The 27,700-nt window shown below is 38.9% G+C and overlaps 1 protein-coding gene across 1 annotated transcript; it reads right to left on the reverse strand.

Annotated features, from left to right (window-relative positions):
- Nucleotides 1-6,415: 6,415 nt before the first annotated feature.
- On the reverse strand, nucleotides 6,416-12,903 carry LOC109963467 (cytosolic purine 5'-nucleotidase-like). Its single transcript, XM_020606010.1, has 18 exons — nucleotides 12,636-12,903; nucleotides 11,706-11,779; nucleotides 11,463-11,580; nucleotides 11,169-11,264; nucleotides 10,668-10,759; nucleotides 10,366-10,423; nucleotides 10,171-10,264; nucleotides 10,021-10,074; nucleotides 9,837-9,920; nucleotides 9,689-9,724; nucleotides 9,509-9,616; nucleotides 9,357-9,423; nucleotides 8,534-8,704; nucleotides 8,389-8,440; nucleotides 7,881-7,941; nucleotides 7,458-7,634; nucleotides 7,291-7,372; nucleotides 6,416-7,203 (listed from the first exon to the last, which is right to left on the reverse strand). The coding sequence occupies exons 1-17, from the start codon at nucleotides 12,677-12,679 to the stop codon at nucleotides 7,298-7,300; spliced, it is 1,461 nt and encodes a 486-aa protein (XP_020461666.1). The 5' UTR covers nucleotides 12,680-12,903; the 3' UTR covers nucleotides 6,416-7,203; nucleotides 7,291-7,297.
- Between the last annotated feature and the right edge of the window lie 14,797 nt (nucleotides 12,904-27,700).

The raw sequence follows: 27,700 nt of genomic DNA on the forward strand, positions 1-27,700 counted from the left end.
GGAGGAGGAGGGGGGGGGGGAGGTTGTCCACTGTGAGTTGTAGTCGATTTGTGCATAAGTTGTCAGGAGCTCTGTGCAAACTTGGAAGTTGCAAAGATCGAGATGTGAAGATTCGCTGTTTATTTATGCGACCCGAGGGAGGAAAACAGCAATAGGAATTGAGTAAATCATGTGCGCTGCGCATGTGGAAGCTCGCTCCAAAACTTGATCAGGACGCGATTTAACACCTTGTGGACAGATAAACGCGTCCAGCACCTCGTTGGGTTGTTATCGTAGTGTAATGGGTCTCGGAGGGGGTCATTTTCTCGGTGCTGGCGTGCGTGTGCAGCCTATAGACTGTTGTGCAATCTAACAAGTCGTCAGCATTGCACTGAGGGCTTGTGAGCTGGCAGGAATGGCTTGCAGAGCAGATCCAGAGCTCCTGGAGGCGTATAGGCCGCTCACAGAGATGTATGGCGGAGAAAACGTAACGCAAGAACAGGTAAATAAAAAAAAGAACAACACCTTGATGTGCTTTGTAGGATCAGACTGGTCGGACATGAGAAAGCTACACGATGTTCTAGAGATTTCCGGCGTCCCTTTTTCTCTAATGGTATAGATTCCCTATGTTGTGTAACAACGCGTTAATTGTGCAAAGCTGCAGGGCCTACTTTGCTTTCTAAGGGGTTGTTACAGATTATTGTTTAGTAAACCCTCCTTAATGGAGCAAGGCAACTTTTACTAAGTTTTTCTTTTCGTTCTTTCGAAGTCATTTATTTCGTTGGGTTCTGGTTTTGTATTTTCAGCAACAACTGTGGACGCAGAGAGAAGACTAGTGGAATGGTACAAATGCATTTGGTCGTTTAGGTGTAGAAGGTGGCAGCCTGTAGCTCTCTCCAAAAGCGTTGGAAGTGAGTCCCCCCCCGACTCCAGTCCCCCATTTCTCCCCCAAAATTAGAATGCATGTCATTCACAGGGAGAATAGTATGGGCCCACATGCTGGGAAATTCCCATTCTCCCAGGGTGAGAGTAATCAGTGCTGTTTAATTTCGGAAGTTCGTTTAACTCTACTATTGATAAGTTATTGTAACATCTTAACTTTTGTTTCCCTCAGAGGTGTAACCAGTGCTGAAATATTTCTCCTCACTATGCTGATTTCCTGAAGCACAAAGGAGAAAAGTCAACATTTTGCAAACCTTTATGAGTGTTATGTGACCTGACTGTAGCTTGGGAAATAGTTTTTAAAATAAAAGAACACGAGATTAGAATCTATATTAGTGACATTGCAATAAATTTAATTTTTCTTTTCTTTTTTTGGAGAAAAAGGGGCTGTAAAGTTGAGTCACTATGGAGGCTGGTGGTGCCCATGTTCTTGTCCGTTGCCCTTTTTCTGTTGCACTACTGGACATTGAGATGAGCAGTGCAATATTAAAAGGGCATTGGCTGATGAAACAGAGACCCACACTTTCCTTTACTGCCTTAATCCTCAACCTACAGAGAGGGTCCTTAAATCATGTGTGGTAGTTGTTGAGGAAAAAAGTGTCTGCTTACAAGCATCATGATATAAAACAAACAGTCTCCCTTCTGTTACTGTGCCTTATTTCATAGGTGTCATTTTGAATTTGTCATACTTTAGTATATTCCACATTTAACAGCCATTAAACTCCAAAGAAATCAGCTTTCAGGACAATTTCAGTTCATCCAGTTTTTTAACCTCCATAGACAAACAGCGCGGTTGCTTATTTAGATGTAATTGGAGTTCGGCAGAAAGGAATGGCTGTTCCCACGTCCACCTGCTGACACGTGCTGAGGTCAGCTGCTTTGACAATGTTGCACTACTGTACCATCCATTCTAGCAGTGCAATAGTATTGTCATAGCATTTGGCCCCAGCTCCCTCTGTACGGGTGCTAAAGGGCTCGTTTCAAACCAGTTTGTGTAGAAGTGGAGCTAATGACTGATAGCAGGTGGCGGCATAGACCAAACGCCCCCTAAACTGTTTACCCAGTACTGTATTTACAGAAGAGAGTTTACACACATTCATAGGCTCATATAAGCACTAGCGGTTAGTACAGCCAGGTCGGTGCACATTAAGGAAAAAGCCATTTTAAAGTTAGAAAACCAAAATTGATTCTTGTCCAGTTTCTGTGATGGGTCTTTGGTTGGAAATGACTTTTAAATTTACATCACCGGTCATGAAAAATGGGGCTAAATATGTAAAGGTAGCTGTAAATAAAAGGGGGGCATCCAAAGGAGAGATTATGCAGGTAATGACAGATGTAAATGAAAGCAGCAATAGAAAAAGAATCAAAAGTGTAAACTGATGTTTTAATACCTGAACTCTTTTCCTTTATCCTAGATCTTTAAGTTTTCTACATCTTGTTTGTTAAATGAATTCTCTGTTAAATTCACTGTTTCTGTAGTGGAGTTCAGTCCGTTTTGTTGTCGTGACCTGTAGGGCGTTTTGTCACCATACCAAACACTGACTCCCTGTCGCTGATGGTAAGATAAGCAGATGAAAAAGAAAAAAAATGGAGGGAGGAAGGTTAATGTGTGTTTTTGAGCATCCTTAGTGGTAGCAGGTCGATGGGGGAGGGGACGTTTGGGTGGTATGTAGGGAGCAAAGCCCTCACCCCCCTCACATTTCTTTCTTTCTTTCTGCGGTAAGATTAAGTGTCTCAGCTCCCATGCGTGTCTCCTGAACTCTTCAGTAAAGAGGTGTGTTTGTTTTGATGACTCTCAACAGACCTCCCTGGATGTAAATGTTTAACCACATTCCATTTGTTGTTACAAGCTGTGGTAGGACACAAAATTAACACACAAAAAAACTGAAAAGAAACCCAGTTTTGGTGGCACTTCAACGTTTTGGGTATAAGAATGATTGTTGTGAGTGTGTATTAAAGCCAGTTTGTAAAATTCTTATTAATCATGGGAGGGGACTTGAATCTTGGAAGAAGTTACTCCGATGTAAAGGTATATTTAAGTGATTGCACACAAAGGGAAAGCACAAGGAGACCTAAGTCACTGTGTGAAATTCTCCCTGAGCAAAGAACGTGACTTGTTTAGGCTTGCTTGCAATGCTTGCTGGGAAATCCTGGAATGTGTGGAATGGGGGACGGTGGCGCTTCTGTAGTTATCTGACTGCACAGAGCAGCGAGTATCCTGCATTGAAACATGTCAGCGGTGCTGTTTGAGCAGCTTTGGATGTAAATTAGAGAAGCCACAGTGCAGATTAAAGTACAAAGGACACACTAATGAGATAATGACAGCAGCACTTTATTAAGTCCAAAAAAAAAAAAACATTTTATAAAAGTCATGAGTGGATGTGTTTTTATTACAGTGCTGGCTAATTAAGTTTTTTGTTGTAAGAGAATTTGTTGCAAAAGTGTGTTAAGAAGAAAAGTAGTAACACTAATATGGGATAAACAAATGTCAATGCATGTTTGTTTTTAATTATTTGTTCATAGCCATTTGTGAAACATTTCTGATGAAAGAAGCTCCTGTTCTTTGTTTCTGTCATTTTTCTTAATAAAGTCAATTAAATTAATGTATTTAGTTGTTACATGTCTTCTTTAAAAATTTTAAAAAAGCTAAATTTGATGTTTATGAGAAATCAGTTGTTTGGTTATCAGCTGCAGAAATTGGTGCTGTACGTCAGATAGCTGGTCTGACACCATTCTGCCCCGCTGACTGGTGTAATGTACAATTAGAAAGCAGAGAAATAAACTGTGAAAAAAGTTATTACTCTTTGAAAAGGTTTTTAAATCCAGTTTTTACTTGAGCACGGAAATCCGAGGCCTGATATCGGCCTGCTGGCTTCAAACTCTGTTCAGTGAAAATAAATCAACAGTGTGAATGTGTTTTGCTAGTGTTCACAAGCCAGTTGTCATTCACTAACAAATTGTCTCTCAATTATAGTTTGTTTGTAAAAAATCAACAACACAACAACTAATAATCAGCCTAAAATACACTTAACTTAACGTTAAACTTAGGATGTGCAGCCGAGTTTTGTTCAAACCACAAGAACTTTATATTTGGTTATAATAAAAAAACAAAGAAGCTACTGAATAACCACAATATATAAATATACATGTTTGGTGTTATATGTACAAACAGTACAACTGAACTCATAGGGTCCAAGAGTTAGAAAGACTCAAACTAGTGTTACTTTAATGAAGCAGCCTGGATGCTTTGATGGCGTGCCACCTTTTTTATTTTGATAACGGATTTATATTTTTGATGTTGATCACCCGGTTTCTCAATTTCCTAATGTGTAATATTTACATTTTGGATTCCTGTTATGTCCTTTTGTGAACACATTTTTTTTACAGTGTGTTTTATGATATAATCAAATCAAAACCATGTCCAGGGACATCCTCAACAGCCTCTCTCCTTCTCCATGTTCATTACTAAAGGTGTGATCAGGTACTGTATTATCACAGTGACGTGGGCAAAACTCTAAATGGCTGCACAGAGAGAAACTGATACTTTTCACCTCTCTGTGCTGCACAAGTTCGTTCTCTGTGAGAGGACGCCTCCTATGTCACAGTGCAGGATGGTGTATATTTTGTTGTGGGGAGAAAGGGGAAGGTGTGTGTATGAATGCAGTATATGGTTTATTAGAGTAAGTGTGTTAGAGTGTGACCAAAGGACAGTTTTGCTGCTGTGCCGCCAAATTTATCTCCCATCAGAAGGAAAGTCATCAAGAAAAAGGATGAAAGAGTTTTTGTTGAAAATCATTGTTCAGGGTTTCGTTTTCAGTGAGAGTTAAAGATTTCTGAGGCACTGTTTACTACACTCTGGACAGAAGTAAGATGTGTTTGCAGACTCTAGCAGGGCCATGATATATTTTCCATCCCTTCCTAAAGTTTCTTTCAACCTTTGAACCTGCTAAAAAAATCAGCAAAGGTACAAAAGCTAGGTAGGTAGCAGTGAGGCTGGTGTCAGGCACATCACAAGTCTGCTGCACTGTGGCAGCTGAATGGTGTCCAAGGGACCGGAACTGTAGAATCAAAGATCTGGTTACATTTAGATGACTCTGACAAAACCATTCATTGATAAAATAAACAATCAAATGATACAGTGAACGTTTAAATAAAGAGCATTGCATCAAATTAAGCAAGAGAAGCCTTTTACTATTGTTTCATTAGACATTAAATGTCAGACGTCAGTCTATGTGCAAACAGATGATAAACAGATGATTAAAGTACAGATTAAATAGTAGCTTTAGGGCCAATGAAGGCTAAGGATTTGAACAGAGGAGAAACTAAAATATGACCAACTGAATAAAATGTTTTTAAAAAACCGACAACAACAATAAACGCAGGTGACAAGCAGACAATGACAAGGGAAATCCATAGAATCCGAAATAACCCCGACACAGGAAGTGAAATCATCTAGGAAATGTGTGGGTGTTTGTCAAAGCAACAGCATCTCCACTTCTACAAAGACCTCTTGTAACAAAATATAATAAAGCTATGCTGATTTATAAAAAACAATAAATAGATTCTTACACACTTATTGAGTCTTATCTGATGTCCTTAAAAAAACTGGGATGCCCCACACATGAAAAGTTACTTTTCTCTTTTCGCCCTCACATACACTATGTGAACCAAAGTGGAAGCTGCTTTCTGACATCAGCAGAGGCTTCATGTTGATCACTGCCTTGCCAATATCAAAATCAAAGATCAGACCAAAACCTTATGTGCAACGAGCAATTGCTAGTTCACATAATATTTTTCTCCAAAGTGAAATGTGTGTGATGCTGCATAAACAAGCTGTACAGGAGCAGAGCAGGAAAACTGTGATACAGTGCACACTTCAGCCTTGTGGGAACACTGTATTTCCTGTGAGAGAGAAAAAAATTGTACAAACTGACATGTGAGCACTGATACAGTAAGGAAGAGATAGAGAGAGAGAGAGAGAGAGTGTGTGTGTGTGTGTGTGTGTATGTGTGTGTAAGAGACAGAGAGAACAAATTCTCTTTTGCTCTCTTGATAAAGGTTCAGCTGTCATGGGAGCAGGACTATCTGAAGCACAGCGAGAACCAGAGGGAGGTAAAAACTGTATGTACTACAATAATTCACAGGTTTGTGTGTGTTTATGTTGAGTGCATAGTAGGCCTCATATGTTAAAAGCAGTGTACACTGTATGTGGCATTTGGATGAATTTAATGCCTTTGTTGATGAGTGAATGTCCTGATGAATGCTCCTTGTAGTAGCATCTCTTTCCAGTATGACAAAAGCAAGAAAGACTGTGTTGATTAATGGAAATGCAAACCCTTGCATCAGTTCAACCTGCCAGTAGATGAGCTGCAAAGCTGCTGTAAGTGCTGCTGAGGATTCAAACATGTATTTCACTGCTTCCACAGTGACTCACACTAGGGAAGCAGGTCTGCTGCAGGGAAGAATTACTGCCATCCAGTGGACAACAGAGGTAGTGTTAAAGGAAAACAAAATGATGGAAAAAGATCCAACTTGCTCATAGCAACATCTACTATTTCTTGTTTTGGTTTTATTTTTCCAGACTTTACAGCATCTGTCTGTGAGAGATTTGCCTCCATGACATTAATACATAAAAAACACTTAACAGCAACATGTCTTTCCATGAACAGGGTCGTGGTTAGTATAAGAATTATAATCCACAGACCACACTGGATTTTTCACTGGGACTACTCTCTAGAAAATAAAAATCCACAAGGTAAAAACGTGTACTTTCATATTAGCTGAGATCCTGCAATACTGTATACACCATCATGTTTACTTAGAGTTCTTGTACTTCGGTGAAAACAAAGAAAATGAACAATACTTTATTGAAATAATACGAGAAAGAGAAACAAAAAATAGTTCTTCCTTAAAACCATTACACAAAGCTCAAAATTAAAGTGCATATGCATCACAACATATAAATAACAAAGACAAATTCACACTCCTATAAACAGTCGCCCTGAGTCTGTTCCTGCTTTAAATCCTACATGGTCAACTAACTTCACCTATAGGCTTATTTAGTAAACGTTACATGCCATCACATTATATACCCAGCAGGTGGCGCAATAAGTTAGTTTTTTTTTGTAAGGAGGTACATCATGGCTGCAACAAACCTTTCATACATGCACAGGTGTAAACAATCGCCTCCATCAGTGATAAGCAGAAGCACATTGGAGGATTTCTGTAGCTTTTTCAACTGTTCTCCTTCCACTGAAACATCTCTATCAGCTGTCTTCAGCACTGCAACAAAGGAAAATGTTGAATTTTGAATTCTATATATTTTTAACAGAATTCAGATCAATGTAAGTGCATCATAATGATAATAACCTCAGTTTCAGTTCATCGTGAGGTTGTAGTTGGTGACAGGGAGCTCTGATGATGTAATGTCAGAAACTACCTCGTGAGGCATCTGAAAGAGTGAGATGAGGACTGAGCACCATGATAAACTATGAAGGAACACCTTTGCAGGTGGGTGTCTGAGGGAATGGACTGACCAGGACTGGAGGAGCCATGAAGAGGTAATTGAAGGGGTAGTGTAGCAAGTTGATGCAGGTGGAGGAGTAAAGGTCTGCATAACGCAACAGCTGGCTGGCAAACAGTGTCTGTCTGCAGCCACTGCGCAGGAGGCTGCCCATCTGTCCATAGGATATGTCCATCCTGTAGGAAAGCATCTGAAAACAAACAACAACCACATCAGCAAGCTTGACAGGACAGAAGGTGCTAAGGCTCAGCATAGTGACACACATCCTGCTGTGCTTTCTTTTGCATTAATGTATTCACAAAGTATATTTAGTTTTACTCTGGAACGATGTACAAGTTTATCCTCACACCAAATATTTCCTAGAGAAGGCACCAAATGTCTAATTTCTCCCACCACTAATGTCACCTGTTTGTTCAGGGAACGGTTTGATTCTCACCTTAATTCGGGTCTGAATGGCACTGACATCAGGACACGTTTGACTGTCGCCGCCCTGGTGCCTTTAAACCACAGAGAACAATTAACAGCTCCTACGCTGCGTCATTTACTGTGACAGTGTTGTGTGGAAAATACACAATAACATGTTCATGTCATGGTAACAAATGGTTAATAGTGTGTACTAAATGTTAATAAGTCTCATTTGGTCAGGACAATAAGGATTACCAAACATCTAAGAGATTTTCTACTTGTTAAGTAATATTTAGAATAGATCAATTAATAATGTGCTAATCAGCTTCTAATGATTTAATGATCACACACACTGCAATAGAAAATGATTAATTACCAAAAGTATTCTGACAAGTTTAGCAAATTCCTTTATTAACAATGATGAGCTTATCTATGATCATAGATAATCATAAATTAATTTGCATCATCATGATCTAACTGGTAACTATGGGATTATGAATGTTTACTAAATCATAATTATGTAAGAGAAGTGAACTCACTTGTGAAATTCAGCTAAGAAGATGTCAAGATGTTTCATCTCTTCAAACAAATCTGCAAAACCAAGTAAATCATCAAAACTTTGAAAGCCAGCAGATGATGGTACAATGGCAAAATGACGCCTGATTTAAATCTACTTGTTCTCACGTTTCTTCTCCTCCCACACTTGCAGCTCCTTGGTGAGCTCCGGTACGACCAGAAAAGTCCTCCAGCCCTGGCGCTTCTTGGATTTGAGTATGTCACCAAAGATGTGGTCTCCAATGTAGAGGATGTCCTTACCTTTGACGTTCAGCAGATCACAGATGATGTCCGAGGATCCTACCACCAGAAAGCACAAAAGAAGCTAACATGGAAGAGGTATCAAATTGTAAAAGTATTAAAATACATCCACACTCATGCATATGGAGACTAAGAAAAGCTCCAGTAACTGGATTTTAAAGGCAACCCAAGCACCTCACTGTGAAATTTAACTACTTTTGATGTTGTAGTTTGCTTCATGCCCCTTCGTGAATTTCCATTTTTACAATTCCCAGAAGGTCATTTCAAATTGTGCACTTGAAGAAGCATGATTGGAAGCATTTTATTTTATTATGGTTAAAAAAAAAAAATTCTTCAAATTAATTTGGTCCTTTTAGATAAAATAAAATCTCCTCAGGCCAAATAAATAAAGTTACATTTTACTGGTTAAATCCAGACATCAAAATTCATTGTGAAAAGTTTAAACTTGAACACAGCTGCTCATATCACATCCTTCCAGTTTCATGATCCATGAAAAAAAAAAAGCTCAGACGTGTGAGGAGAAACCCCTGACACTCAAATTATTATGTGAGTTTGTGACCCAGATATTATTCTTTAAGAGGAATTTCGAGCCACACTGATTAAGTAAAACATGTAAATGGTATATATGACTTCAATGGTATATAACTGCAACATTAAGAAGTGAGTAGTAATTAAATATTCAGAACCGCACCTCCTGAGTACACAGTTCCATGCTGAAGGTCACCTGTGTAAGTCCCAATCCGGAGCTTTCCTGTGTCCTGTGTCCCAAATACAACACAATACATGTTGATTGTTGCAGTAGTTCAACATTAATATGTTAATGTACAGTATGAGAGACTCTACCACGTCCACTTGTCTCAGCACAGTCCCTCCTGCAAAGAACAGCGGCTTTCTGGTGTCCACAACAATGAGGTCGAAGAAGGAACGCCAGGATGTTTTTGGACTTCCAAACTAAAATGAAAATTAATGTCAAATTCACAAAATGTTCTTAAGTAGATATTATCTATACATTCAAGCTCTTACCTTGGCACTGCTCTCAAGCAGATATGTCATAATGATCTTGATGAAAAAGGGAAAAAGTAAATTGTTAGAATAACTGATCGTGTTGAAAGTCTCCATTGTTTTGTGCTGTTAAGAGTGTTTAATCATGATGCAACAGAAGTTAAGTCACCTCAGTGTAGCTGTAGTCGCTGTTGGTGGCAAGGAAGACCTTGGCTACCTCTTTAATTCTGGTCAGGAGTACAGGGAGGTCCGGCTGCAGAGAACATATTTATTTACACAAGATTTCAGCCATTTTTCCCAAAATACTTTTTGGGAAAATACATCTTGGTGCATAATCTTGTCAGTTTACTCACATCTCTAATGACGTATTTCTCCAAATTCTTGATTGTTTGTTCCTTCAGAATGCCCTATTCCACACACAGATTCATATAGGATTACAAATGGAAACACATCTGCAGTATTTGTCACACAATGTCACAAAGTGACATGCTTTGTTAAATCACCGTGTCGTGGATGTAGTCCACTGCATTACGGACATCATGGAACATGCTTCTGAAGGACATAAGCAAGTCCCCGTGCTGGTAACCATTCACGAGACTGGAAGAAATGTAACAGTGGGGAAATACAGATGGAAAGTTTTTTTTAAACAATAAATTCATCTGTTGATATTTATGCCTGATTTATACATGTGCACTCACTTTGTGTATCTAGTACATCTGGTGAAGAAGTCTACAAGGCAGACATAGAGGTAGGTATCTGCAGAGTGCACGAAAACACAGGTCACTTTGAACCTGCTATTAATGCGTATACACTTACATACGTTTAGTCTTTTAAGTTTGTTTGGAATTCAGACACAAAATGTTAATTTATTCATGGTAGACTAGTTCTGAAGAGGAAAAGTGACAGCCTTAAACAGGAAATATAAATGTGTTTATCAAAGTTTAAACTAAAATGCTATAAAACATGCAATAAATAACAATAGGAAGGTAAAATCTTATACCTGACAGATTGAAGAGTGTGTTAAGAGTGTAATAGCGCTCGGTGTCGTGTCTTTGAATGAACTTGTTGGGGTAATAGTTGTGAATCTCTTTCCTGTTGAACACAAGTATAATACAGGTTAAGGTCTATGTGAAATCTTGCAATTATCTATTAAACAACACAAATGAAAAACAGTTTGTGTTTATCTGGTAAAACATTCCCCACAGCTACAGTCACTGTTAACTGTTTGTGTTTCCCTTCTCAATGAGGATGAATGTTTCCAAACCGAAATAAACTCAAGTCAAGGTTTTAATCAATACTGGTGCATTAACATGTAAGTAGTACCTTAACTAAGCAAATAAATAAGTCCAAATTCACTCAGCATGTCTTTGTAGTAATGATTTTTTATGGGTTGTGTTGTATCTTTGCCTTTTTCCTGCCTTTTCTTCTTCTTCATCAGTATAAAGCAGTAGTGATACAGTAGAGTGTGTGCCCACAATTTTGTACTGACGTTTCACTTTACCCTTTGAGGAAGTGGAAGCCATGACTGCAGACTAAAATATTGCCATTTGAATCCACCTTCAGGAGGTTTCCATATGTGGTGTCAATCACTAAACCGCTGAAGATGGGAAAAGAAAAATAAGAAGAAGAATATCATGATGTGAGAACTAAAGCAGATTTTTGTGCTTGTTTTTTGTACTTTTTCAAAAATCTGTTCTTTTTTTAATAGTGCTTTTCAGATTCTTTTAATGTATTTATTTATTTATTTATTTAGCTTCAGGTGAAGGAGTGTACAGCTGTGGATTTAAGAACTAACCGTGTGGGGAAGCTGGGGTCGTACGTGTAGGAGAGAAGTTCATGAGGGTATCCAACAGACACCAGTCTGTCTCTGGCCAGCTGAAAACCCAGGCTTTCATAGTCAGGAGACTTGTACACTGCAAACAAAACAGAACTATTAGCACAAAGCACATTTTAAGTAGCTAGTTCAAGAAATTCTGACTGCAACACAACAGCAGTCAGATTTAGATACACACAGTACAAATATGGTGGTTTTACGTACTTGCCAGTGTGTAGTCCATGTCAAAGCCATAGCACTTGATGTTTTTTAGTGTCAGACTTCGGTTGACAAATACCCTGTGATAAAACACAGCAAACACAGCTGAGGTTTGCAGACAGGTGACCAGTAAAAGATGTTTAGATGTTTGCCTCGCTCTAGTTTTGGCCCCTGGGCCGTATTCTTTGCCTTCCAAGTTCCCACAGTGGGGGCAGGGGTGGATGGAGGCTTGAGATGTTATCATTACCCTCATTATCTCCACCACTGTTTCAAATGACAATGCCAATTACCAGCAAGAGTATCTAAAAAGGGGTACATGATGTATTTTTCACTTGGTCTCCTGTTGTTCTCAGATGCTCCTCTTTATCAGTGACACCCTGACAGAGGAAGAGAGGCCTATCTGCAGCTCCTCCAGTCAGTTTGGCCAAGTCTCAATGACCATAACACTTCATACATACGAAGTTACTGTAAATAATTTACATGCATGCTCTTTTCTGTAAATGTGCTGTTGTTGAGCAGATAAAAGTTTGAAAGGTGCAAGTGCATTCGATGCAAACGCACTCACAGTGAAGGGGGGCTGCTGGTGTCAATGTCTAGTGATAGGATACAAATCTTGAGAGGACAGAAGCGTGTGAGGAATGACAACAGTAGACACTGGTGGATATTATACACCGTTACTATTGTCTAATTATTAAAACAGCTGTGAAAATAGTGACATGATAATAATTACGTGTTAATATTGTATAAATACGTATTCCCCAGACCTGGATAAGTTACAAAAGAAGAATTTACTTTTTACAAAAAAACAACAAAGGTACTGCCCACATTCTTATCTTTGTTTTGACCATGTGAAAAACTAGTTTAACACTGAGATGACGAGGTGTTTCAGTTAGGATGTGTATGTGTGTGATATTACCCTGAATTCAATCCACTCACTTTTGGTCAAGGTCTGTCTTCGTCCTGGGCTCAACTGAGGACATGCCTGGTTTTGTGTCCAGTGCGTCAATTCTCTGCGCAGCTGCTACAAACTTTAAACGAAGCCTGCTGATGTCCAACTCTCTCCTGTGACTTATGTTCACACGCAACTGTTGTGTGTCTCAACAACACGGCACTTTTACGCATCAGTCATTGGAAATACATTTAAAAGGCCAAATTATTCAAATGTTGTAGGCGTGGACTTGAGTGTTTCACACGCACGCTGAGACTCCTCCCTGACTTTTGTTTGTTGGTAATGTACACGGCAGCGTCACTCGCGCCTCCAGCCTCCCGCCGCCTGCTTCTGACGTTCAGCAAGGCATTTGGTTTTGGACGTGTAGATTGTGTTATCAGAGGCGCACACATTTGCAGGCGCTGCGTAATTGGCAGGAGTCTTCCGCGGACTGTCAGGACCAGCTGTGTCCAGAGCAATACAACTAAATACATTTAGATCAAAACATCTCAGATATTTGAATGATTTATTTGGCTTAAGTTTCACCAAAAGCTGCACTGCACAAGCATTGCATAAGCAACGTGTACTTTTAAGTATTAAAGTGCAAACCTACAGTACCAGCGATGTCATGATAACATCTGTAGTGACGCAGAAATTAACCAAAAGTCAAATATCTATATGAACACTGTTACAAACACTTATATCATTATGCACAAATATACAGTGGGTACGGAAAGTATTCAGACCCCCTTAAATTTTTCACTCTTTGTTATATTGCAGCCATATGATTTGATTTGATTTGATTTATTCATTCAAGCATGTAAAACAGTTTATATGTCAACACATGTAATTTCACACATATCCAACAATAATAATCCAATATCAATTTACTTATACCTAGTACATGCTTGAATACTGGAGTACTGAACCAACTCAACTAAAGATGAGTCACTGTTTAAATATTTACAGATGCCATTATACTGTATATACTGCAGAAACTTTGTGATGAAATTGTTTTTTCTACCTACTGTTTCCAAAGTCCACAGTGAACTTGGAGCCTCAAATTTTAAGATATAGCAGGGACAAGGAAGTGAGCAGAGAAAAATGAATATCTATGCTTTGGTGACAAATGGCGGTAAACCTCCTTGGCTGATAGTTGTCATGTGATTGCGCTGACATCTTCAGAACAGCTTCGAAATGGACTTGGAATTATTTGGGTCAAGAATGAACTTTGAACCTCAGCTTACAGAGTTATTAGCATGCTCTGTGATGAGCAGCATTCAGCAAACTGACAACAGGAAAACGATGTGGAAAAAATGTTTACTTGAACATAACTGAACACTGAAGAGCACTATTTTAGTTTGAATACCATTACAGCTGCCATGTCTGAAACCACAGACTGTGTCCAACTTATTTGTTGGTAGTTCTACTTATAAAAACATGTATTTGTCTTTGGCATTTACTGTCATAATTTGCCCTACTGTATGTAAAATTCTGTGGCTCTATTACTTGGCTTGAAAAACTCACATCCCAGAGTGGTGATTGTCACTGCTAATTGGCATTTAGTCTAATCTGAGCCACCTTTGTAGCAATGTTTATGATTGTGATTAAGTGTGATTAAGTAATTGTGATTAACAGTGCCCTAAGCCACCATTTATTTTGTGGTTTAGTGCACTTTACCTAACAAGACCCATCTGGAATAATACCTCATCTTGTCACCGTTATAAAGCAGCTGATTCAAAGCTCAGCTCTTAGCTTTACCACCTTGAATGTGTGACGACCTGAATCTCATTAGGGGCCATAACTTTCTGTCTGCTGGTGGCCTGAAGCTGCAGATTCTGAGGCTTGTGGGCCAGACATGTCAAGAAGAGAGGTGTCTGCAACAAGTATGCTTCAGTACAAAGCACTGATGGGCTGCAAAAAACCTGTACAGAGAATGTGAAGTTGACATCACACCATGTTGAATTTTGGGTAAATTAACTTTTTGACATTTTTGCAGATTTATTAAAAAAGAAAAACTGAGATATCACATGGTCATAAGTATTCAGACCCTTTGCTCAGTATTTAGTAGAAGCACCCTTTTGAGCTAATACAGCCATGAGTCTTTTTGGGAATGATGCAACAAGTTTTTCACACCTGCATTTGGGGATCCTCTGCCATTCCTCCTTGCAGATCCTCTCCAGTTCTGTCAGGTTGGATGGTAAACGTTGGCGGACAGCCATCATCTTAATTTTCCTTATACACTGATTTAAAGGCTTCACTTTCATTTTTGACCTGTTGAGCTTGCACTTGTATCATCATGACACATAAACAACATAACCAACTATAGCATTACACTGGCAGAACTACTCCTGTCACTGTTCAATAATCAAATATTTTAATGGGTTATAATAACATTATGTGGATAATGGTATTTCATTGTTCTGTATATACTGATATGTCTGGATAGATTGATATTTATGTACAGTATTGGAGTAAAAACTACAATATTTGTAGTGAAATGATAGAAGTGTAAAGTTGTATCAAATGGAAGCATTTAAATTTGTTTTATTCTGACACTGCTTTTCCTGCAGTAGTTAAAGGCACATTTCTTAAAGATAAGCACTTAATGCAAACATTAGCTCCACACTTGAGACAGTTTGTCCTGCAGCAGCATGAAGTCTATGCAGCTGTACTTGGGCCTTTCTGATCAGTTTAGCCTGAGTTTAAACATGCAGACTTCACTGGGCAAGCTACAGTGTCTTTCCTCTGGAGCCATTAGGACATTTTAAAATTCAATAACAGGGGTTCACCAGAGTACACAAACAAAAAAAAACCACTTCAATTATAATGCAAGCAGATTTAAATTGCAACATCACATTACAAACTGGAAATGTTGGTACACTTCTGCTTTTTAATCTCATGGTACAGCACATTGGTTTACAGTGACCAGCTTAACTTTACATTTTCTGTTTAATTCATTTAAACCACTGATATTATCTCGGTCCTATATGAAGTACTGCAGTATTTCAAGCTTGATGTTGCATACCACGGTGTCTGATCTTGGTGAATATAATCAGAATTTTGTCTCATATGTTTTGATATCAATTAGTTTCTGTTCAGTGTTTTTTTTTTTTTTTTTTTTTTTTTTTAAAGCTGTGACAGCTGAGCACCATCCTCTCAAACCTGGCAGCAATTGTCTCGTTCTTGGTCTCAGTGACACAGAACCTGACATACAGCCCACAGGTGGCACAGAAGAGCCGGAATATGAGAAAGCCAAAGTGATCCAAATGCTTCTGGAAAGGAAACACTTTGAAAGGCATTTGTGAGTCATATAGTGGTGCATTTAATATGATTTCTCCCGAATGTCTGTATATTCATTGGCCTGTGGTAAAATGTAATGTTTTTTCTAAGATAACCTTCTTACCACCAAAACAAGGATGAACATCCCCAACACAAACAGGACTCCCCGGCTGAGGGAGCAGCCAGTGGTGTGTCCAGTTGCTTTAAATGACTGAGTCAAAATTTCACCTGGAAGAGGAACAGTCACTCCAGCTCAGGGGCAGCAACACAGAAGAGATGTATTCACTGCAGTAAGGAAATACTTAAAATTGAAATCCCTAATTAATAGCCAAGATTTCAAGTGATAAACATACCGGGTCCACTGGAAAAACATAATATGAATATAAAAATGAGGACCATGCTGCAGTACGGCATTCAGGAAACATGAGTTTGAGGAAAATCAGAAGCTCTGTTGTTTACATTCATCAGTGATTTTATTTGTTGTCAGTTATCGCTTGTGTTTTAAGCATCAGCATGTGTAGTAATATGTAGAAAGGCATGGAAAAGAGCTGAAGTAACATGGAAATGTCATTAGCTTTGAAAATATTTGGTCATAAACTATGTCACTATAGGGTTCATCCTTTGAGGAACATGAATGTACAATGGCATACCCAGTAGTTGTTGATTATTTGGACCAACGTGTTAAACCGTGGCTAGTGGCTAAAACCTGTAATTTTCCCCATATGTCAACAGGAACCTAAAGAATTGGATCTCCAAAGCCCAAAGTCTTCAGAATAACTGCTGTTGATGTACTCCTTGACATTTTGTTGTTGACTGGTTTCTACAGACGTGTTATTTTATATAAAGAAGGTATGGACTATAATGATAATACACTGCTTGACAATCAAAATTATTTTAAAAAATATTTTTATTTATCAGGTATTTGTTACACTGTGTGTATGCAATGCTGCAAAGCTCAACGAGGAGCATTATAGCAGTATTAGACATAATAGATTTCTGCATCAGTGCAGAACACTGATGTTTCAGATATTGAATTTCCAAAACATGCACAGTGTAATACAAAACATCTTCTTGTCAGTATGTGCCTTTATTAAAGCTTTCATCCATGCTGGCATCCTACATGTCTTTAGAACAGTTCTGTCCACATTTCAGCTGCCATGTGAATCCACCACCACCTGACCCTGACTTGACTCTGCCCAGTATCTGTGACACTGCAGCTCACCACAGAACTTCCCCAAAGAGATTAATGCAGCAATAGCCACACCCACCGTCCCTCGCAGCCTCTTGGGGGCACATTCAACAGGGTACAAGGTGTGAACTGACAAATCCACTCCAAGAGGTTTGCCTAGGATTGTATTTCCCTCCCTCCCTCTTGTGGAGGGAGTAAATATCATTCTTACAAAACATATTCCCACCACACTTTTTCATGTTCATTAAACCACTCAGTAACCTAGAGCTAAAAAACCATGTTAACTGATAAAAAAATAACTTGAAGCAGTTTTGAAGCAAAAATCACCAACATTTTCTGGTTACACCTTCTTTAATGTGAGGAAGTGATGCCTTTCTTCATCCACATAATAAGAATCTGAATGTCTCTGAAGACATTCAAAGACATCACCTTCTGACATGGAACAGCCAAGTATGAAGAAACTAAAAACAAACTGCAGATATACAGAACCCATACTGGAACACCTCACCAATGCCAGAGACCAGAATTAAAACAGGGCAGAAATTCACCATACAGATGGTTAGAAATGACAAATGGAAGTACAACTGGCTTGACATCAAACAACAAATTCCACTTTTCATTAACACATTTCCCAAAGTTTACATTTGTCAATATCTGTTAAATTATTTATATTGTTTCTGCAAGCTACAAGAATCATTCAGATCATTTAATTAAATCTAGCATTTGGGTTATTCTTCATCTGTTAGAGCCTATTTGAACCTTGGAATTTACACAGGTACCCTGTGAGGAAGACACACAAAATAATTATAATTTATAGTCAACAGGAGCGTTAAGTGCTGTGACATAGCTAAAAGTCTGGTTGTTGTCATGTCTGGGTATCCTCCAATCATGAACACATTAAACTGGTCCACGAAACATTTACAGTAACTGCTCTGAAATTATAAACGTTTTCTTAAGGCCAAAGGGAAAATATAACAAAAAGTGACAAAGGAAAACCCAGGGAAAAAAGTCATATTTTTAATATCGCCCTAAATCAATTTTCATTTTCTGGAGTAGTGGTTTAATATTTTCTCTGACCATATCTTTCTATCCAGGAGTTATCTGGAATTAAGATAAATTCCTCTGAACATGTCATCACTAGATGCACATCTTTGGTGGACTTGTCCTTACACCAAGATGAAGCAGCCTGATTCTACAACAAGCTAAAAACAGAATGCTCTAATGTATCTTAGACTAGCCTGCGACATGTCACACAGTTGACCTCAGGGAAGGAGCTGGTGACAGCTGTTTTCCATTGTCTCCAGGAGGTGGCAGCTTCAGATGACAACAGACTCAAACAGATCACTGACAGACTGAAGCGTCTAAGGAGGACCTTTTCTTGCAGGAGATGAAAGCACTCGCAGCTGCCTGAGAGGCTCTATTTACAGCTCAAGAAAAGCAGGAAAGACTGATGCTGCATTAAAAACTGATAAATTGTAAACCCTTTTACATAACATCCATATCAATTTATACAAAAAAGTAACCCATACTAGCTATGGCAGTTTCTTTGTGCAGGTCAAAAATCCTTCCACCTTCTTACATTTCTTTGTCTAGAGGTTGTAAAGCTGTTTTCTTGATTTATGATTTTTTTAGGGATCACAGGCAGACCTATTGTATATTGTGCTTTGCCCACAGATGTTTTCTTGGTTAATTAAATTGTGGACTGACTTTTTTCACTGTGTAAACTATGTTAAAAGATCCTGGTGGTCACAGGTGTATGATAAAGCATAAGGAAGACATCCTGACAACCCTTAACTTACACTCTCCTCTTTGAAAAACAAAACAATCCATAAATCACATTCATTATGATTTTAGCCACCTGTGAACGAAAGACAAAGTTAGGCCACAAGCATCAAACTCCAAGTTTAACATTCGACTTCATACCAGCTGAGCTTTGTCGACCTTATTGTTGGACAGGTGTAATTCTGAGCAGCTGTGAGTCTGTTTGTCAGACTGCCCACACAAAGATGTGTGACTGCTACAACTTTTAGATGGATTTCCTTGAATTTTGGTGGTCTGTGCACATTTATGTTGCCCTCAGGATGACTTTTAATAATTTTGGTGATATCACTGTGTGTATGCAATGCTGCAAAGCTCAATGAGGAGCATTATAGCAGTATTAGACATAATAGATTTCTGCATCAGTGCAGAACACTGATGTTTCAGATATTGAATTTCCAAAACATGCACAGTGTAATACAAAACATCTTCTTGTCAGTATGTGCCTTTATTAAAGCTTTCATCCATGCTGGCATCCTACATGTCTTTAGAACAGTTCTGTCCACATTTCAGCTGCCATGTGAATCCACCACCACCTGACCCTGACTTGACTCTGCCCAGTATCTGTGACACTGCAGCTCACCACAGAACTTCCCCAAAGAGATTAATGCAGCAATAGCCACACCCACCGTCCCTCGCAGCCTCTTGGGGGCACATTCAACAGGGTACAAGGTGTGAACTGACAAATCCACTCCAAGAGGTTTGCCTAGGATTGTATTTCCCTCCCTCCCTCTTGTGGAGGGAGTAAATATCATTCTTACAAAACATATTCCCACCACACTTTTTCATGTTCATTAAACCACTCAGTAACCTAGAGCTAAAAAACCATGTTAACTGATAAAAAAATAACTTGAAGCAGTTTTGAAGCAAAAATCACCAACATTTTCTGGTTACACCTTCTTTAATGTGAGGAAGTGATGCCTTTCTTCATCCACATAATAAGAATCTGAATGTCTCTGAAGACATTCAAAGACATCACCTTCTGACATGGAACAGCCAAGTATGAAGAAACTAAAAACAAACTGCAGATATACAGAACCCATACTGGAACACCTCACCAATGCCAGAGACCAGAATTAAAACAGGGCAGAAATTCACCGTACAGATGGTTAGAAATGACAAATGGAAGTACAACTGGCTTGACATCAAACAACAAATTCCACTTTTCATTAACACATTTCCCAAAGTTTACATTTGTCAATATCTGTTAAATTATTTATATTGTTTCTGCAAGCTACAAGAATCATTCAGATCATTTAATTAAATCTAGCATTTGGGTTATTCTTCATCTGTTAGAGCCTATTTGAACCTTGGAATTTACACAGGTACCCTGTGAGGAAGACACACAAAATAATTATAATTTATAGTCAACAGGAGCGTTAAGTGCTGTGACATAGCTAAAAGTCTGGTTGTTGTCATGTCTGGGTATCCTCCAATCATGAACACATTAAACTGGTCCACGAAACATTTACAGTAACTGCTCTGAAATTATAAACGTTTTCTTAAGGCCAAAGGGAAAATATAACAAAAAGTGACAAAGGAAAACCCAGGGAAAAAAGTCATATTTTTAATATCGCCCTAAATCAATTTTCATTTTCTGGAGTAGTGGTTTAATATTTTCTCTGACCATATCTTTCTATCCAGGAGTTTTCTGGATGCCAGGTACTTGACTCCTTTTGAAAACCAATAATATTTCCACTGATTAAAGATAGATGGGCAATAACCAGGTATAGACAGGTCTGGGTTGGCAGCTTCAGATGACAACAGACTCAAACAGATCACTGACAGACTGAAGCGTCTAAGGAGGACCTTTTCTTGCAGGAGATGAAAGCACTCGCAGCTGCCTGAGAGGCTCTATTTACAGCTCAAGAAAAGCAGGAAAGACTGATGCTGCATTAAAAACTGATAAATTGTAAACCCTTTTACATAACATCCATATCAATTTATACAAAAAAGTAACCCATACTAGCTATGGCAGTTTCTTTGTGCAGGTCAAAAATCCTTCCACCTTCTTACATTTCTTTGTCTAGAGGTTGTAAAGCTGTTTTCTTGATTTATGATTTTTTTAGGGATCACAGGCAGACCTATTGTATATTGTGCTTTGCCCACAGATGTTTTCTTGGTTAATTAAATTGTGGACTGACTTTTTTCACTGTGTAAACTATGTTAAAAGATCCTGGTGGTCACAGGTGTATGATAAAGCATAAGGAAGACATCCTGACAACCCTTAACTTACACTCTCCTCTTTGAAAAACAAAACAATCCATAAATCACATTCATTATGATTTTAGCCACCTGTGAACGAAAGACAAAGTTAGGCCACAAGCATCAAACTCCAAGTTTAACATTCGACTTCATACCAGCTGAGCTTTGTCGACCTTATTGTTGGACAGGTGTAATTCTGAGCAGCTGTGAGTCTGTTTGTCAGACTGCCCACACAAAGATGTGTGACTGCAACAACTTTTAGATGGATTTCCTTGAATTTTGGTGGTCTGTGCACATTTATGTTGCCCTCAGGATGACTTTTAATAATTTTGGTGATATTCTGGCTACTAGTCTAGCAGCAGTATCAAATAAACAAATGACTAAATAGCAGCAAAACTAATGTTATTCCCACCAGCCTCTGCTGTACTTTGTGTTTGGTGTTAATTAACCAGTGCTAGCCTGCTGACATGGTAAATTAATAAGGCTTACAATGACAAACATTACACCTGCTGAAAGTGCTGAAATAATAATAATACATTTTATTCATAAATCATTTTTAAAGTGCCCAAGCACGGCCTGACAGAGCCTGGAGACTATCACTCTTTGTTTTGGGAGCCCTGGAGCTTAATGGAAATGTGGCATCCATCACTGGAGTACGCCTTAATAAAGTCAGCCAGCTAAACTATTTCAGCTTCCTTCCTGAAGACAGAAAAGTAAAATACTAAATGTCACTTCATCATTTTAATGAAAGTTGTTATTCATTTTTCCATCACAGGTATCACAGTGGGATTTACTGCTATCTTAACATTAAAAGGTTTTACCTAATACTCAGCAACTGCAGCCACCTATTCACTGCAGTGATTATACTCTTATCCACCACAATCTAACAATACTGTGCAAAGGTTAAGAAAACCTTGAAAATGTGTCCGTCTTTCACCTTTTTTGCAACATGAAAATAGCTGTAGTGTCTCTCACATTTCAGCATCGGATGAAATGGCTTGTATTGTTGTTTTTGTCTCTCGTTGAAAAAGCTTAGAGTATTTGGTCAAGTATGACAAACGGTCTGCATGAACAACCCCCCAATATTTTATTGTGACTAATCAATGAAGTATGTGATCAGTCAAGTGTGCCAGAAAAAGACTCTCTTGCATTGATATTCTCAGCATGTCTTTCTTAAACACTATGCATATCTGAGGCTGGACTCTTTGTTTCAGGCCATCAGAGAAAAACTGGCAGCACAAACAGACTCAAGAAGTCGTGCCAGACTAGTAGGGTCCTCCCAAGTAGACAGAGTCATGGCAACACTTGATCACAATGAATAAATGGCTCACAGGAGCTTTTCAGGTTCAGACGCACACACTATATTTTCATTAACTCAGGGTGAACTGCGGTCTGGACAGGGTGACTTCTACTAACTGATTTGTTTACAACTTTACAGTTTTTCTTAACTTTCCTGAGCATGTCCAGAAATAGACAATGTGCCCTGCTCAAAGGAAATCGAGACCTTTCCAATGTAGTCAAAACTAAACTTAAATGAAGATGAATGCAACAAATGATGACTCTTCTGTTGAACTTATGATAGGCAGAGCAATCAGACATTAGTGAGATACAGTAAAACTGTGTATTTTCATTTTTTTCACAGGAACTCCCATGGAATCCATCCATCCATTTTCCTTCACTTATCTGGGACCAGGTCACGGGGGCTTGTATTTGTATTTGTATTTGCTACCATCTTTTGCCGGTCCTGGACTCCCATGGAAGACCTAACTTATCTGTGAAATAAAGCACAGATGAGCCGAATTATCTCCAAAGACAGCTATACACTAACAACTGATCTCAGTTAAATTTCCTGTTTGGATCTTTTACTTTATTAGCACATTTCCTCCCTACCCTTTCTACCCTCACTTCCCCAGCTTTATGAGGGGAAGTGAGCACTGTCGTTTCCCTCACTTGCATCTTTTCCTTGTGTCTTAGTCCCACCCTTGTAAGATGTGAGGAAAGCACTCAAGGAAAACACACAAATAGACAGGACTCGAGGAAACACATTATTAATGACATGTGACCTCCTTTTCTCAGCTCCTTCATCTGAAGCATCCAATCACCAACTGATTTGAGATAAAGGGGCATGTCAGTTCACAAAAAACTTAAATGAAGGATGGTCTCGTGTTTTATAATCAGCCTCCCTCGGTTGGTTTCCAGTTCAGTGTCAGCTCCTCATTGCCGTGCCTCACTCATGTTTATGGGTTTATATTTGCTACCATCTTTTGCCTAATGTTATGTTTTCCTGTTGTCTCCTATATGGGCATTGCTTAAGGACTACTTCTTTCTTTTGTTATCTGGTTAGTTTGGTGTTCATGACTGAGACTAAATCTCAGAGTAGCTTTATAGATTTCCTGATTGCCTGCATTTGAATTCAAAACTATATTCCACAATTCATGACATATACTTTGAATCTGTTTGGTGCTATAGAAATGTCTCCAAGGATAAAACACAGAGCTTGTCAAAGATGTCTTCAAAGTGACAATCGCAATGGATTAATTACCTGATCTCAGTAGATGGAAACAGGCTGGTACAGTTGAAGATAAGACAAGTTGAGTAAAGGAATTGTTTTGATGTTAATAATAACACTCATATGTCATGCTCTGTTGAAGTAACCAGACAGTCCTCTTCTCTTTGCAGCGTGACAACCAGCATAAATGTGCTTCTCACGTTGTATGAGCCATTCATCTTCACAGCCATCTGGTCATCAAACACTTGTGTATAAGGTAACAAGACAAACAGACCAATGGTGCTGAAAATTTCTGCCTGCCCATGAAAACTTTCTGCCCCCTCTTGATTCTGCAAGTGACACATTTATAAAACAAATGGGGGCCGCAGTAGTATAGCTTTCTGCTCATGGAAGTAATCTTGAAACCTGAGAGTCACAATTCCGCATTGTATGTTGTGCCATCATGCCCTCAAGCGTGGTATTTAAACCACATTGCCAATAAATCTCCAGCTCAACACAAATGGCTCTTCTTTCAGGTGTGGTGTGCCTAAAATCCCTGTGGATTTAAGTTTCAGGGACACAGAGGGGGAACCTGTTGGAAAACAGGTACAGAATGCTGCTGAGGGGAAGTTCATCTCTCAAGCCATGTCTTCAGTGTCCATATGACTCACAGCTAAATAAATCATGTTCACTTAATTTCCATGCAAAGGAGGCAGTTGACATTGGATTTTGGGAGAAATGTGAGAAAGGATGGGTTCTCAAACTGCTGTTTTTCAATTACACCTAACCCTTAGAAGATATTTGGGAGTATTAGTCTCTTTTAAACTGTCCCTGGTAGGCTAGTGGTTAAGGCGCAGCGCTTTTGCCGCTGTGGCCCAGGTTCGAATCAGGGTTGCGTCAGGAAGGGCATCCGGCGTAAAACACATGCCAAATGTCAACATGCGAGTCGTCAGTGTGGCGACCCCTAAATGGGAAAAGCCAAAAGCGATTTTCTAGTCTGTTTTTATATATTTAATGTTTCTTAGTTTGTTTGTTTTTTGTCACTCTATCTTGTTTCCACACTTTAGCAAGCTGTGGCCATGGAGTAGTTTTTCTTACAAATGTCACCAGTGGGACTCTGTGGCGTTGTCTATTTTTTTTCTGGGCAAATTAATTTTACCTCAGTGATGCTTCTCTTTTAATCTGTTCTTCATTTGTCTTTTTATTTCTTGATTGTGAAGCACACTGTGGTGGTACTTTGAAAGCTGTTTAAACGAAGCACTTAATCTAATGTGCACACACAGTGATAAGTATGCCTGGTAGGCTTTTAATAAAGAATGCAACAGAAGAGAGATGAATGCCCTGCCCATGCTCTACCAATATGACAAATAGCAAGTAAGGTGCTGAGCTGCCACATGCCAGAACATCAGAACAGCTTCAGTGCACCTTGGCACCTTGGCATTGATTCTACATGTCTCTGGACTCTACTAGAGCAGTGAGCACCATTCTTCCAAAAAAGTTCCCTCATTTGGTGTTTTGATTAAAGGAATGGAAAGTGCTGTCTAACACATCAGACCAAAATCTCCCAGGTGTTTAACTGGGTTGATCTGGTGACCCCTCTTGTGCTATGGATGGGGGTACTTCCATCCTGGAAGAGACCTGTTTCATCATAGGATAAAAGTGCTCACTCATTTACAGTGATCTTTCCCTCTAAGGAGACAAGTGGACCCAAACTATGTGAGCATCTGCATTTACGTATTATGTTTCTCTGCTTGTTTATTCAGATTTTTCCTTTTAACTTGTCACCTGTCTGTAATTAGTTAAGAGTAAATGCAGCTAGAACACGAGTGGTGTTGTATGTCTGATCGGTGAGCTGCTCTGTGTGAGTTCTGAAATTAAATTATTAAACAAATTCAGTTATAATTTGCTGTTAATGCAAGTGTTAATGGCAGCACTACCTTTCTCTCATTCTCTGAATTGTAGATCACACTTAATGGAGAATATGGGAATTTGGTTACATCAAGAATTAATTTATGTAATCCATTGTACATGATAAACAGTATTCATTTGCAACCCTTTGCAGTACTGCAATAGGATCACTTAGCATTTAGCAGCATTTAGGCTTTGAAATCAATTGCTGCTTTGATTTTCTCATGCAGAGTCTCATTTTTGCTGTGAGAGTCATCTGAGGCCTTGAAATTATTAAAAAGCCCCAAAGCAAAATGAAAGCTCTGCACATAACAGTAACATACAAAGAGCAATTTCTCACCTTCTTGTCAAGGGAATTCAAGAGCTATCAATGTTCTACAAGCAACCAACATTTCTTTTAATAATAAATACACAGTAATCTTTCATAGTGACATTGCAAAGATATTGATAGCTTTCAGACGCCAGAGTACCTCTTGGGAACAGGTGCAAGATTGCCTCAGATATGCTGCTGAACATGGTACATAACCCTAAAAAACATCACATGGATGTATACAATCAAGCAATATGATGTAAAGTTTAGATAGAACTTTGCAAGAAACAGGTGAATGAGAAAGCTGAGCTAAATGAGATGCTATAAAACCACTTGTTTAGTTTGTCTATGTTTGGGTAATCTGTTATGTTAACTGTGTTCAGTATTTCGTGCCTTCTTCCAGTATGTGTAGACACTGTAGAAAGTGTGGCAGAGTAACACTAATCAGCAGATTTTAATGAAGTGAAAATGCTCACAGTAAGAGGGTTTGTTAAAAAAAATGTCAAGAAGACACGACTGACATCTGGTGTTAATGTCCTGATGTACTTTAATGGATTAATACCTTCACAGGCACAAAAACTGGCAATGAGCATCTTAATGGCTGCTTCTGCCAACGTAAGCTAGATGCCCACTTTGCACCTTGCCTCACTACACATTTTCCACCTACTTGTCAGTTTGAGCAAAACACAGGCTGGTAGGAAAACCCATGGAGTTGGGGAGTAAAATGGTGCTGACTCTGTAATTGTGTGAGGTGGCATTGTATTTCTCTTACACAGTACATCAGAAGGAGAATGGAGAAAGCTGCATAAAACAGGAAAGAGCTGCATGTTCACAACTCTGGCTTCCAACATCCATCCATGTCTACACTGGCCAGTAAAATGAATGCATAAATATATCAAACCGTCTACTTTAATCTTAGTGATTTTCAATATTATACATTTATATTTAAATACTGAAATTGCTATTAAAATTGTGAATGATCTTGATTGGGATGCATTATTGAATTCTCTGTGGAATCATTACCGTATATTTAAACATGTTCATCTCAGTGCTTTTCTAGTCTATAATATTTGTACTGTGTTTCTGTGCTGTAGGGACTTTTACCAAGATCGTTGGATAAACCGGTAATACCGTCTAGAAAGATCAACAACTCTCCAGCAATGTCTCTTCTGACTGGATCCTACAAAATAAGGACACAATTTAAATATCAACTGTGTCCACCCCGTTTGCGATATGTGGCTTTAATTCATTCATTATATTTCACGCATATACACACAGAGAAGAACAAGCTTCCGCCTCCAGACGCTGGGAGGTGTCACGTGGTATACGGATCCAACCAATCAGGAGTAAGTGCGCATTGCGATCCTGTGCAGGAAAAGTTGATAGTGATCAATGTGCGAGTGGAGCTGTCCGAGGTGCTGAAAGTTTGTGACCTGCTGACTTGCAGCACCGTGGACAGCTCCACTTCCATCATACCTATTTAAAAAAACATGAGCTTACAGCATAATGTAATGCGACGTTTATATATTTTACACACGCTAATTCCAACTTTACACTTGCTTAGATGCTTCATTGTTTCCATTGATGTTCAGTTGATGAATATATGAAAAGACACCTTTAGGACTGAAATGCAACTGAAGTAAAGAAGACATTGTGAGCAAAGTGAACAGCTCTGACTAAAATCTCACATAACTCCAATATACTCGAGCCCTGTTACTGAATTTGTTGCTACTGCATCTCTGGGACTTTTGGATGATTGAGTTCATGCCTCCACAGCTGCTCAGTTTCTGACAGTTGGCTTGTTGTCCTCATGGTGATACAACTTTTCTACTCCATTAATAATTCCGCCACCAGTGGCAACACCAATCTATGG

Source organism: Monopterus albus, unplaced genomic scaffold (genome assembly GCF_001952655.1).
Source record: "Monopterus albus unplaced genomic scaffold, M_albus_1.0 scaffold75.1, whole genome shotgun sequence".
NCBI lineage: Eukaryota > Metazoa > Chordata > Actinopteri > Synbranchiformes > Synbranchidae > Monopterus > Monopterus albus.